General features: G+C 41.2%; 2 protein-coding genes across 5 annotated transcripts in view; one reads left to right on the forward strand and one right to left on the reverse strand.

Moving 5' to 3' along the window:
* Positions 1–1,578, forward strand: part of LOC123958435 (ubiquitin-like protein 7) — a 5,337-nt gene extending 3,759 nt beyond the window's left edge. For all 3 annotated transcript variants that reach the window (XM_046031757.1, XM_046031758.1, XM_046031756.1), the window contains exons 9-11: positions 112–285; positions 452–565; positions 1,195–1,578. In XM_046031757.1, coding sequence (XP_045887713.1) covers positions 112–285; positions 452–565; positions 1,195–1,335 — 429 coding nt within the window. In that variant the 3' untranslated portion in view covers positions 1,336–1,578. The remainder of the gene's footprint in view (positions 1–111; positions 286–451; positions 566–1,194) is intronic.
* Positions 1,579–5,991: 4,413 nt separating this feature from the next.
* Positions 5,992–14,687, reverse strand: part of LOC123958434 (SH2 domain-containing adapter protein F-like) — a 96,478-nt gene continuing 87,782 nt past the window's right edge. For both annotated transcript variants that reach the window (XM_046031753.1, XM_046031752.1), the window contains one exon: positions 5,992–9,362. In XM_046031753.1, coding sequence (XP_045887709.1) covers positions 9,176–9,362 — 187 coding nt within the window. In that variant the 3' untranslated portion in view covers positions 5,992–9,175. The remainder of the gene's footprint in view (positions 9,363–14,687) is intronic.

Genomic DNA, 14,687 nt, shown 5'->3' on the forward strand with positions numbered 1-14,687 from the left:
GGCCCCCCCCCCCCCCCCCACTTGATACTCGACATCAGATATCATGCACAGGAAAACTGTCGAGGCTAGGAGCTTTAATGCATTTTTGAGTTTTCTGAATGTGTGCGACAGGGAAGCCCAGCAGGTCCCTCCAACAGAGCGGGAGGCTCAGGAATGCGACCAGTGTCTCTGAGCCACAGTGGAGCGACGGGCCCTCGACCGATAACGCAGAGCGAGCTGGCTACGGCTTTGGCCCTCGCCAGCACTCCTGACAGCAGCGCGGTCACTCCGACGACTTCAAGCCAGGTGAGATTTGGAAAAGGCTGTGCACACACGCCCTCAATCCTTTTAAACTACTGAACCAGTGTAGAATGCTCTTAAGACATTTCTATGTATTAAAAACATGACCTCTGCCACATTACTGCAGATTTATCTTTTGTTTTTCTTTTGGGTCACTCTGTCTTTGATTAAGGTGGACCCCTCCAGCAGTGTAGCCCCTATGCCGGCAGGGACCCCAGTCAGCAACGATCTGTTCAGCCAGGCTCTACAGCAAGCTCTGCAAGCCTCCAGCATGTCTGCTCTACAGGTGAGGCCATAGACTCACCGATTAAATCCCTCACATTCAATTAATAGGGGGAAATATCAATGTCTGTCTGTGTTTATCGATAGGGTTAGAATATTTATATTTGTGTGGTATCAGTATAGGGTTGAAAGATTTAGAAAAAATATGTAATTGTGATTATTTTGACTTGATATTGTGGTTGCGATCTGATTTGCAAAATTGGAGGGAATGATAATTTTTACTGTTATTCTCATTTTCATTGAAAAACATATTTAAATGATTATAGTGGGATTTTTTTCTCAAGGATCTGTACCAAACAAAGATGTTTTCTTAAGTCTATAGAATGTGAAGTGTAGGTCACGACATCTCTGCAGCACAACAATATTAAATTTAAAATGGGATTTTCATATACATTTTGCAACATTTAACAAATATTGCACCTCCTGCGATTTAAAAACTGCAGTAAGCCATATTGCGATTTCGATTAATCGTTCAGCCCTGCTTCCGTGTCAGGTGTACGCTGCAGCTTTAACGTCGTTTATGCAGAGTTAAAGTGAGGCAGGAGTGAAAATGACTGGTGCTCTAGACTCTGGTGATTTAGGTCGGTCTTGGGGTAAAAGAGTGGTCCAGTGAATGTGTTTTTGTTTTGCCAGGGCCGCTGGCAGTCCCAGATGCAGCAGCTCAGGGACATGGGGATCCAGGATGAGGAGCTGATGCTGAGGGCGCTGCAGGCCACAGATGGTGACATCCAGGCTGCCCTGGAGCTCATATTTGCTGGAGGCCCAGGACTCTGAGCCCATTCACTACGGACACAGGCTTTTATAGAGCCGAGAGCGGGAAAAGGCTTGTCACCCCGCTGCCCAGAAATGATCAATTATGGCTTTAGACATATTGTTTTTTTTGTTTGTTTTACCCATTTTACCTCAATTTATATACAATACCATTTCCACAAGTTCCACACAGGTCGTAGCAGCTTTTTCTTGTTGAGGCGACTAGACTTAAATTTTAAATAAATGTAATCCTGCATACCCCATCGACTCCTGAGCCTGTCTGTGTTATTTAATAGGTGGCATTGACTGTAAACATATAGCATTGGTCCATTCAGTCTAAATTCTCTGAACTGTTGACACGCTGGTGTGTCATAATGAGGTCACCCTGTGCCTGCTCAGATTTCTTTTTGTTTCTTTTTTGTTTGCTTCTTAATCGTACATGCATATATTGTCATACAAGTATCAGGTTGCAGTATTATTGCAGTATTAGTTGCTCATATAGTATTCTAGTAACGTTACTGCATTTACATTGTCTACTCTGCCTGTGTGGTTCCCCTATTTGTACACTAGATGGCAATGCAGTAGTTTCTTTCTATCCAGACATGTCTGAATCTCCTAACTCGGTGTGGCAGACATGCTTCCTATTTATTTGTTCTTTCTTCCCTTCCTATATTTTAAATCATGTTCTTGATATGCCCTCTGTTGAACAGTGTTTTATAAATGGTTGTTTTATCTGTAGTTGTGGGCTTTCATTATTCAGAGAAAGCAGTATTAGACAGGCTATAACAGAGAAAGTGGCACAGATGAGGTGAGAGCTTTATTAACTTCCACTGAGATGTTGCAGTGTTTGTCATAGCATTGTTACCATTCGCTGACACACACACCACCCCCCCCCCCCCCCCCCCCCCCCCCCCCCCCCCTTATTGCAGAGGGCTACATTTGCTTTGTCTTGTTGTCTCCCATCAGGGTATTTTCGGGGAGGACATATTGCGTGCCCCCCTCTGCTACCTACCGTTCTCCATTTACAGTAATTGCCCTGCTTAGTTTTATTACTGCATCTGTGAATGTGACGGCTCAATCAGTGGATTGCCCTTTCATGAGCACAGCACCCAAACAGCGCTTTGTGTCCGTCTGTCCCCATTACCATTTTATATGCATGCACACCTGCGGGCAATTTCCACCTCCAACTGCCTCCAAGGGTATTTTAAAAATAAAGCATTTCCATTGTGCTGAAGGAAGCAGTGTCATAGCTTCGACAAAACAATGGTGAATGAAAGTGTCATTGCCTTTCTGGAAAAATTTAAAAAGGAGACTGTTGTGCTTACCCAGATGAAATAGTGGGATTTTAATCCAAGCAGGAGTATTGTAGAATAGTTTTGCACTGATTTCCATTTAGACTTGTTTTTATGCACTTCTGTTGTTAGCAAGCTGTGAAGTCAGATGTGGTAGGTGTTGCAGCAGTGGACTGTCTGTTTACTGTGTTTATGTATAGACTACAATCACAAGCCTTGTAACTGCAGCCTTCACCATATTCTGAACAATTTACTGTGGAGAATCATGTGAAGTTGTCATGGAGACACTTGATGCTGTGCAATATGCTGTCACATACATGGTAAAGAAAAGCTTTTATTACAGGCCATATTATGTACGTCCCTTTTGTTGCCAACTGTGAAGGTGGTATTGACTATGTGTAATTTCTTAGGACCCAACCTGAATTGAACTACAATACACCATATGAACTGAGAGGTTTTATCTGCACCTCTCGACTCTTTCATCACCCCTTCATCAATGTAAGACCTGGCTATTCCAAAAGCATTTTAAGAGTATATTTGTTCCATTAAAATTATAGTAATGAAGATGATGTCATGACAGCAAATCCAACACATATGAGAGAGAGAGAGAGAGTTTAATGTAGTTATATCTTCTTTTTTTTTGTTACTAGGGGACTATATTGCACTCGCCATCACAAGTGAACCACCAACTTTGAAGATGTCAGGGGGATCAGAAACAAAACAAGTTGTTATTTCTCTTTCTGTCTGTTCTACTTGAATCAATATAGTTGCTGTGTTGGGCTTTGCCACAGTGACCACAGGGTGCCTACACCTCAGTTCATGGCCATAGAGGTTTTAAATGGCTGTGAAGAGTCACATTATTCCTTTAAGAGTTTGTTAGACTTTATCTTTTAATTTTCAAATGTTACCACATTGACATGGCGGTGGATGCGTATCTGTGAAAGACTGCTCCTCAGCAGGAACAGGAAATGGCTTAAACAGATGGAAAGATGCTTTCCTAATGAATCAAGCCTGGAGCTTTGAAGCTGGCACAAATCTGCCCAATTACTCCCACAGTGACCTGGGATTCAGGTAATGAGCAAGGTTTTGCACCATGTCATTAGAGGCAATATGTATGCCAATAGAAATCCTTTATGCCAGACCTTTAGAAATGGTGTAAAAGCGCCGCTAATCAAGCCTTCACAGAAAAGTAGAACAATACCAGCGCTCCTCTCTCCAGATGAAATGCTCTGACGTGCCAGAGGAGGAGGAAAGGATAGAGTTGGTATAATGCCCTCCATCCGCTTTTGTCTTTCTGAAAGGAGGCAACCCACGTGTTATTAACATAAGGTCTGTTACCTGAGATTGCTTTCTGCCTGGCGTGACTGAGCGGAATATGAAATGAGCTTCTGATGGACACAAGGCCATTTTATCCCCTTGTGGCCCGTTCATTGCTTTCAAGCCATGCTTTTATTCTTCCCCTCTTCTTTTTCAGCACTCTTCTTTTTGTCCACAAAAGCTTCTTTGGTGCATTTCATCCCAGGTGCTTTAACCCTTGATGGGGGTTTCTCTGGAGGAGAACAGAGCTGCAGCAGAGGGAGAGTCAGAGATCACGCACAAACCACTGGGAGTTAGAATGGAAACTTAAAATAGCGACTTCGCTCCCTGTTCTGTCTGAAGTTGTTGATTTGTTCGGGTCGGGTGAGATAAAGAAAATCAACAGCTAAATCTAGAATGACATTTGAAATTGATTGATATTTTTTTTTCAGAATTCAGTGCTTAAGCTGGTGTTTATCAGATGCTGTAATTGAACATGTGTTGAACATGTGTTGTTAATTCAGCTTTTTTGTGGAGATGTCTCATAATATTTAATATAGAATTTTACATGGTCAATTTCCAAAGAAGAGTGGCAAAAAAAATAAATAATAACAAACCCAAATGATGTGTACTGTTTCGCTCAAACTCATATCATAAAAATGAGCTACATAGACAAAGTCCTCACTGTCTGCCAGTCAGTTACTGTAGAAGCCAAATTGAGGCATGTAATTTCACGATATTCTGCCCACTATCCAACAACTGAAGAGGCTGTGAATGTTCAGTGTTTGCTTTCATCAACTCTCTGCCTGGGCTTTTCCTGAATGCCTGCCAGATGTTTTGTGGCCAAAGTGAGCTGTGTAAAAACAGCTTTTGCTGTCACAATGCAACAGTTCTGAAAGGGATTTTAGGGTAAGGGATTAAGGATTTCACTGTTAAAATTGCCTTCAACAGTACTGAGTGCTGGACTCTTAAAGGTAACAGTGACATCCCAGAGGGTGTGATAGCGTGTTGTAGTGGTGTGTCTAGAATCACAGAAAAGAATGCAGAGCGAAGAGTACTGGTTTTGAATCAATATACTGCCTGAAACCTGGTTTTATACTGTACAAAATACTAGGGCATACAAATCAGTGGCATCTTTTTTGTTGTTGTTCTAGCCAAGCATCCATAAAACATGGATTTGCTGGTGTTTGTCTGTCTATGGAGCGATGTAATTTGGCACTAATTATAGGGAAAATACAGACAAGGTTCAGCTAGTACATTTCCAGGTTAATTAATTCAAAATAATTGCAAGCATAACTTAGACAGCCCTTTTCTCTTTGCATCTGCAGGTCATCTGAACATGCAAACATGTACAAGTTGTGTACATGCAATACACATGTACATACAATTCTACAAATATGGAGAACAAATTTTCCAACAAAAAATTAATATCAAGTTAATGTTAACTTGGACTTTACATTTTCCTTACACTTAGTACAGGGTTCTTCCAGTAAAACCTCTTAGAAAATTACTAGGACAAGATTTTACAGAAAATCAACTAATACTTTCCTGTCTCTTCTTGGTTAGCTAAGAAAAAACCCTCTTAATCTTTCTAGAGGCAAAGACTTTCTTCATATTCCAAAAAAATTATTTACACTTCATTCAATTTGGAGTGTGTACAAAAATAGCTGTTTATGCACAAAATACTTTTAAACACTTACTTATTATTATAATTTAATACAATATAATATTATTATTATTATTCTTTATAAAAAAAAAAAAAGGCCAAATATGTGATCATTGTAAGCAGGGGCCCTAATTGTACTGTAATGCTACCGGGATGAACAACGGCGTGAAAACATATTGCAGGTCTGTGCTACAAAGTGGATCAATAGAGAACAAGTGCTGAGTTCTGGCTTGATAATAGCTCCAACATTCTGTCCTTGACTCAAACAATGGTTGCTCTTCCTTTCCTATCAAAGGGCTTCACCATGGTAACTGGCAATGGTGAAGATGCAGTACAGAGCTTTCCTCTTGCTAAATAATAATAATAATAATGTTTGTAGTGCGTTTGTATTAAATAACAGAAAAGAAAATATAATTGAAACATTAATTCATAAACCCAATTTTATTTATTTTGAACCTTGATGTCCCCATACAATACATTCAGTATATACATTTGGCCATGAGGGACTGTACAGAGATATGTTATAGTAGTGCATACATACATGGGACGAAAATGTACACAAAGGAAACTCATACATGTCACTTTACCACAGTAAAGTGATACACAAGATACACGCGGGGGAAAGTCAATGGCTGATGGTTCCTTACACCAGTACACACACACACTACACACACACACACACACACACACACACACACAAACACTGTTTCATGTATGCACAATTGTGTGTACATGCACTTTAAGACACTTCAGAGGGAGGAGAAGGGCTCTGTCAGGTCCTCATAAGAGAAATATACGAATGTGGAGAGTGTGCCTGCTTATTGCAGCAACCCCCGCCCCCCTCCCTTCAGAAGACCATCCCCTCTGTCTCCCCCTTCTTCTCATTTTCCCTTTCTCCAAAGCTAAGGCCTCTCTCTAGGCAGTGCGGCCATCACACACAGGCTCTTTCCTATAGTAGAGTAATACTCATCAGCAGCGGTAACTAAATAAAGAGCCTCTACTGTCAATGTTTGATCTCTTAATAAGGGAACATTCGGAACATAAAGGATACATAAAACAAAGTTTATTTCATTTGCATTTCTTCTTAGGATATCTTCTCTCAAGGAAATACATAGGTCCACTTCGACAACATACTATTCCTTAATAAAGCTGCAGAGGACGCCTTATCACATGAACAGACCCCCTCATATGACATACTTATCTGATGACGGCAACATCTGTCTTCTCACTTACTGCACCAACAAAATAAATTTCTGTATACATCCCACTTTCTGCAAACTACTCTTTACTAATGATGTCATTCTGCTGATTACATCTCTTCCTGGTGGGCATTTTGTACCACCACATTTGTCATAAACACTTGGTGGAGGAACACACTCCAATCATTTTCCCTTCAATGACTGCAGTTCATAGTTGCATAGCACACAGCAGAGATATAGTCAAAGCCAAAATGTATTTGACTTTGCATATATAGTGGTCATGCTCGCTAAAATCAGTTTCTAATTTCTAGTGTCAGTCATTTTCAGCTTGGACCAAAGCCCTGCAAAATTTCCATTTTTACTTGGATTTGCTCATTAAACCACATCATTTTGCAACTGATAACAAAGGTTTCATCTGAAGAGGCAGTTTGAGCATAAGCTTTGGGCCCTCTCATTAGTTCATGGTGTGGATACTGTTGAAAAATCAGCTTCTTCGTGCTGTAATTGGTCAGCAATATATATGCTGTGGGCTGAAATATTACTGGGTCTTATACAATAAACTGCAGAGAGCAGGCCACAAGACAGATCTGTCATTCCGATGAGCTGCTAAAATCAAATGTGGTTTATGAGTGAATACAAGAAAACTGAAAATTAGTGAGCAGTGAAGCTGAATTCTAGTTTCTTGACTTAGGGGAGAGGGGAAATAAAGCGTTGACAACCAAAGAGGTTTAAAGTTTCAAGCAAAGGCTGTCAACAGTTTGTACCACAGCTGGGTAAAACACACACTAGAAGTCAGAAAGTCTGTGCACACATTCTCATGTGCATACATATACTGTACACACCAACGTGCTGGACACATACTCACTCACATTCACACATGTATGCACATCAGGCTGGTTGAAGGTAGATGTTTACATGGTTCAAACAGGCTGCGCTGTGATTGGTCCGGGGGGTGTATGCGATCGTCTTTCTTGACAGACGCAGAGTCAGGCCACCGAGGCAAACGTGCATTTAGCGGAACTTGAAACAACAAAAATGCAAAGCACCACAGTAAAAGAGGCTGGAGTAGTCCCAAATAACACGATCACATCGGCACAGAACAATGAGGGAGAGGGGGCCGACAGCCAGCACAAAGGAGTAACACATCAGGAATAATTACCCCAGAATAAATTACAGTCACAGAACAATCGTTAAAAGCAGAATTGGAAATCAGCGGATCTAGTGGACTGATTTGACCCATGCATTATAAGGCATTAACCAAACATTTGTTACTGACATCACACAGTATCATATTAGTGACTATACATACAATTGCTGATCTGGAAAATCTGCGGGTTTTCATAAAAAAAATCTTGGATAAAACTGTAAAAAAAACAAAACATCTTCCTACGACTGGTGATGCAATTTTAAGGGAATTGGGAATGTCGAAGGGAGGGCAGATCAATGTCTGCAATCCCATTGTACCTATTGATCTGCAGATGGGTGAATGAAATTGATTTTCTGAGGTAGACAATGCAGGCATATTTCATTCTCCCTGATGCAAAGCCATTCTAAGCAGGGGTAGTGGGGCTAATTTGGTCCAATTGGACAGGCTCTGGTCTCCAGCCTCCGCCAATTGTACTGTGTCGGATGGGTTGACCCATCCATCATGCTCTCCTGCCTGTCTCACCACTACGGTACTTACACTGTCATTGACGTGAGACACCCACTCAGTGATGGATAACAGACAGCAAGCACTATGACAAGATAGAGAGATCAGTCTGCACTGTTCACATGCCTGTTATTTCCACGCAGCTGGGGACACACCATTCATCCAAGGCCAGTTTATTCAATATCCTGGCCACTGTATGGGGCCCATGTGGACAATATCCCGCAACATGCCTCATAAATGTTGCTTCCCTTACACGGCTTTTACAATCTTCAAGTCCCCTCACAAACGATTACAGTTCTCAACAGAGCCTAACCAAATGAGCAAAGTCAAACAGACTTACTAAAAAGGTACAACATTTTACGATAAAAGGTACGTCCCAGTGACAAATGTTACAATGTTGTACCTTTCTTTTTTTTGCGTGTTAAGTGCTAAGGGAAATCAGCTCAACAATTAATGAAATGGTGTTCATCAGACGGTCAGTCTATGAAGCAATGAAGTGGGTGTCATAAATAAAATAAAATAAAATAGTCAAGACTTCTGCAACATTGAGTCTGTATGTGTAAGCTAGTATGCAGTAGGCCTTCAAAACAGGTCTGGAATCTGTTGGCCAGTGAGGTGAGTCAGGATCAGCAGTTTTGGGACGCCACTGTTCATCTTCCCATGAGCTTACTGGGCTCTGCCCAGATGGACAGGAAGTGTGGAGCCACAGGGTGGCCCAGTGAGTACTGCGGGGGCCAACGCCTGCAGGGAACTCAGTGTACTATAGTGTCCTGATGGCTACAGGGTAGAGCAGGGACATGTGTTCCGCACCCTTGATGGGCAGCTTGCGGCTGGAGTAGAAATGGATGATCTCAGGCACGCTGTCAAAAGGGCAGCTGTTCTGGCCCAGGATGTACTTGTTCTCCTTGGTGCGCGACAGCTTCATGTGCATGAAGCCCTGGCTGCTCCTGGGGGCAGACGAGGACAAATGAGAGGGATAAAAAACATGTTAGTTCAATAAAAAGAGGACCAGGAATCTACATTATCCATCAAAATAAATTGTTTGGTAGACCAGGAGGTTACAGCCACACCTACAGCTCTGAGCTACATGCTAATGTCGGCGTCATAGATGCAAGGGCATAGACTTTAGTAAGGACGGTAAGAATTGACCCTAGCAATAATTTATATCTGAAAATCTATATAACCACTGTCCGTCAGCGTCATTGTCAATGTCAATGTCAATGTATTCGGTACACAAATGGTTAACACCGCTCATTCTCTACTCTTCAATATGTTTTAAAGTTTTAAAACATTACATCCTCCCCCTTCATATGTCTTACAGTGGTTTGGTCTGTTGCCTACCTTTTTCAGACCCTCAGTGACTTTATTCCTAAAAGGCCACTAGCGACAAATCTAGTAAGTTATTCAGACCACCAGGGGCCAAGTGAGAAATATACTATATTATTCCCATGCATCTCCCTCTCCTCTTGCACCGTGCGCACACAAGCAGGAGTGAGGGTGAGTTACTATGATTACAGGGATGCTGTTTGTCTCCATCGCGCCGAAAGTTTGCGACAACGCAGTAGGAGAACAGGGTGAGGTGGTGGGTAAGCAGCAGTCTTTGTAGTGATGAGAATGTTTCGTTCGTTCTACAGATATTTACTGGAGAAGTGAAAACTTTGACCTGCAAGTGGTGCCACATGAAAAGTGAGGGGATTGCAAAAGTCATTAGGATTCACTCTCTGGGAATCTTGGATATCTGCACAAAATTCCATGGCAACCCATCCAGTAGTTGTATGTTTCAGTCTAGACCAAAGCGATGGACCAACCGACTGTCACTGCCGTGCCTAGAACCATGTCGCTAGCATGGCTAAAAACCAATTTAAAGAGAGAAGTATGTCAAAAGCCTGAATATATGGGAAAGTCACCCCTCCTTGACAGCCCCTCATTTACTCCCACAGTAGTTGCTCCCTACAGTACGTGACAATGTTCTGAAAGCTGGATTACCTCTGATAACTTTGGAGCTGTCTGGGGAGGAGACTAAAAGGCAGGTTGCTTAAGGTGCAGAGTTTCACATGCAGAGCATAAGGATGAGGCTAATGAACCCCCAGGATGAATCACTTAAGCTACGGCAATAAATGCACAGCAAATTAAAAGCTCCCTGTGTGTTTCTAGGCGCCTTTGATCAATACATTTTACAGCTTGCCGGTAATCTTCTGCTTAAAAATAGAAAATCACTTTTTTTAGAGTTAAGTGATGCAACAGTAAGCTTTAGTAAGGAAGTGATACAAAACTAATGGTCCCTATATGCTGCCGTAAATATAGTGTTGTATGTGATCGTTTGTCTTTACCAAAACACATTAGCATCATTTGTAATCAGCATCTAGTGTTCGAGCAATTTATGATTGCTGTAGGCTCAAATACTACACTATCACTTGCTGCAAGTGGGCATTATGGCCTGTCATCAACATAATGTGCACCAGGTCTTTCTAGCTCACTAAACTCCCTTCTATTCTTTATATCATGTATCATATTTCCCTAATCTGAAATGTAACCCCCTTTGCTGAAATGCAAAAACAGGTACAAGAAGGAGGATACTAACAGATGGTTTCATTAAACTGGAACAAAAAAATAGGGAGGGGGGGGGTAAGGACTACCATTTCTCACAAACCCTTTCTGTGACAAGCAGTGAAACACATCAGGTAAGAAAGCTGCACACCCATCAACTCATGGGGCCCGTTACTGTTATTTGCACAATACATTCTGTTTGTGTCAAAGATGGTGTGGCATACGACCCTTGTGAGGGCTGTGCACATGCAGGATAAGTGCGTGCAAGGTGCTAAGTAGAAGAGATATTATGTAGTATATCAAATAAACTAGGATGTCGAAATATCATTCAGACAAAAGCACACATCTCTGTTTTGATAAGATGTAGTGAAGATGTAGTGAAAACAAGAGTGTTGATGAGGTTTACAACTTTATCACATGCCATGCTCCTCTCGTCCATTTGTATTTTTTTCTATTGCTGATTATTATATGTGTTCATGAATAGTCAGGAGACAAACAAAAAAATAAATAAAACTGATATTTTTGAGGTCACTGAATATATTATCACTGTAAATATATGCACATATTTGGAGATATTCCCATTATCTGTGATGAACAGGAGCAAGAACTGGGCTTTAGGCACCTTAAAGGTAAGGCAGGTCCATTCTTTACTTATCTCGTAATTGCATGTGTAAAGCCTGCGGGTGTGTTCTCTGCCTGATGCACAGAGAGAAAGCGGCAAAGAGATAACACTGAAGTGGGGGAAAAAACTAACTAAGAATGTACAGGGTTCAACTTTGGGACATCCATCAACAATAAACCATTTCCTGTGAGATTATGTCTTACATCAATAGATGAGACCCATCCTTTCTTAACATTTGTGCTTTTACAGATACAGATATTACTGCTATTACAGAAAAACTGAATCTCCTGATCTATGAAGTATACCGTATATGGCAGAAGATGGAGAATATTTTAAAAGCTGGTCTATTGAGCCATGTATGCCTATAGCCCTCTTAGTAATGACTTCACGAGCTTCTTTAATGATAAAATTCAGATTATTAGAGACAAAATTCAACATCTATTGCCCTCAAGTGGTACAGGTGTATCTTCAAATTTAAAGGACAATTCCCGCCCTAAAATCTTGTGAAAAGAAGACAACGGTGGAAACGTGAGTCAGAGTTGGAGAGAGAAGTTTGTTGTGTTGGAGTAACGTTAGGAAATAAAGTCTTGCTAGCTGATCCTCTATGTACACAACAAACTCCGCTCCCCCATTATCACCGGCGTTTCATGCAACAACTTGCCTTTAACGAGATTTCAGAGCGAGAATTGTTTTGAGCGAGACTCTGATTTCTTGTAGGGATCCTTTCCACCATGTATAACAGTGTGAGCCTGTCAGTTTTCATACCTCCCGAGTCATTTTGACCCCAAAATATGTGAAAACAGGGCTCAGGTTAAAATTTACCAAAATTATCCTTTAAATAAGTTTTATCCTTAGTCAGCACTTCTTTACTAGATAAGACAAACCTGTCTTTTTTAACAGGCTATGTACCACAGTACATTAAAGTAGCTGTATTCAAACCTCTTCATTTTTGGTTTTACCCTATTATAGAAATATATCTAACCTCTTTCTCTCGAAGATCCTTGATAAAGCAGTCACCAATCAATTGTGTGACTTTCTACATAGCAATTGTTTTAAGTCAGGATATAGAGTGCATCGCAGCACAGAGACAGCACTGATGAAAATTACAAATGACCTACTAATTGCATCAGACAGAGCCTCCACATTTAAGAGTAAGCTTAAGACTTTCCTCACTGATAAACCGTATATTTAGGGCTGGCTCAGGTGAGCCCTGAACCATCTCATAGTTATGCTGCTATAGGCCTAGACTGCCGAGAGTCTTCCCATGATGCACTAAGCACCTCTCTCCTCCTCATCCTCTCCATCTATATGTGTTTTTATCGCATTAATGCCTGTTACTAACTCAACTTCTTCCCCCTGCTGTAGGTTTTTGCTTTCTCATCCCTGTCCTCTCCCCTCAACCTTCTATCACTTTCTGCAAGTGTCTCTGTCTCCGAAGCTGTAGAGTCTGGATCTGTGGTTGCAAACTACCTATTATTATCATTATTAGTACTATTAATTTTCATTGATATCTGTACCAATACCACCATTGCTATTGTTTTACATTTCTATGTGGATCTTGCATTGGACTACAGGATGGGTTTCCATCTCTCTTGACCTGCTCTATATGAAAAGTACAATGTGATAACTTCTGTTATGAATATGTGCTATATAAATAAAACTGAATTGAAACACAAATGCTAACATATTTTTTTATAGGCGAGCTGAGGTGGAGAGCCCCAGGCTTGCTGGGCTATAAAACTGAAATAAACAACTATCAGACCTGCCTCTGGCCTTGATATTTGAGTATGTCATTAACAAGTTCATCATGATTTGAGGAGAGCGGGACAAATTTGCCTTGCCACAGGTCTCTATAATTTTACTATTCTGCAAGTGGTGCCAGGAGAGCTCATTTTAAGAAATCCTCCCTGCAAAGTGCATTTGATGAATCTTCACGCAGTGCGGTGGGAGACAGGTGTTAAGTTACACAGAGCCACATTTAAAAAGGCAAACACATCAATAGCATCATTTTTTAGATTCCCAAATGATTTTCCAGTTGGTGTTCAGGGCTGCTTATCGCGTTACAATCCTGCAGAGACAGAAACCAGGACAACAGAGCAATATGGCAGGACTGTTGATAAAATGAATATGGGGCTGTTTTTGAGAAGACAGGCCTTTGTAGTGTTATAATATCCCTGTGTGTGTGGGCTTCTATTGTCTAATCAGGATTAATCTCACTGGGGAGGTCTCCTCTCCTGTTTATTGAGGTTTATGACTTTGATTTGAACCCTGTAGTCATGAGAGCAGGGACAGTCTGACAGCAATCACGGCTTATCTCCACCTTCAGCATATTGGATTGCCCAAATGAATGATGCTCTCAGGGTTATGAATCTATGGCACAAGAAAAGGCAAAGTCATCCACCAAAAGATAATGATCCTTGGCAGAAGCGATGACCTTTTTAAGCATTAGTGGACTTCAGATATCCCATTTCACCCATTATTTCATGTGAGCACAAACTGAATGAGTCTACCTGGGATGAGCCCTACCATTCTGTAATACATTTAAGAAACAAAATCTGGCATCTACATCCAATCTGGCTGATTGAACAACTTGACTTAGATTGGCTAAATATTCTACAAAAAGTCAGATTCAATATTGCTTTTGTGTTCTAGACAGTCATTTGTCTTGTCTGCGCCACATAAAGGAAACCTGATCTGTTCTGTTCTGAAACATAATCAAAAAGACCCCATAAAAGCACAGTGTGTCTTTGGAAGATGAGTTAAATTGCAGATGCAAAGACCTTGTGGTTCTTTTTTTTCAATTAGCTATTTAGTTTCCCCTTTTCTGTGTTCTGGCTTCAAACAGATTCTGCTGGATAGATTTTCTTCTTTCACTAACAATTTCTCTGCTCAGCCAGAGTGACCATGCTGTGCAGGGCTCTTGTGAGGTAAGAAACAGGGTTGACATTGTGCTCTGAGACACTTGCGAAGGGTTTAATATGTGTCAAACACATTAAAGGGTTTCTCTCCACAGAGGAGGGGTGAGGGGCAGGTGAACAGAAAAAAAGGGGTTAGGAGGGCAAAACAGACAGAAAATGCTTTCTGTCAGGCCAGAGGACTCTTG

Source organism: Micropterus dolomieu, linkage group LG20 (genome assembly GCF_021292245.1).
Source record: "Micropterus dolomieu isolate WLL.071019.BEF.003 ecotype Adirondacks linkage group LG20, ASM2129224v1, whole genome shotgun sequence".
Lineage (NCBI taxonomy): Eukaryota > Metazoa > Chordata > Actinopteri > Centrarchiformes > Centrarchidae > Micropterus > Micropterus dolomieu.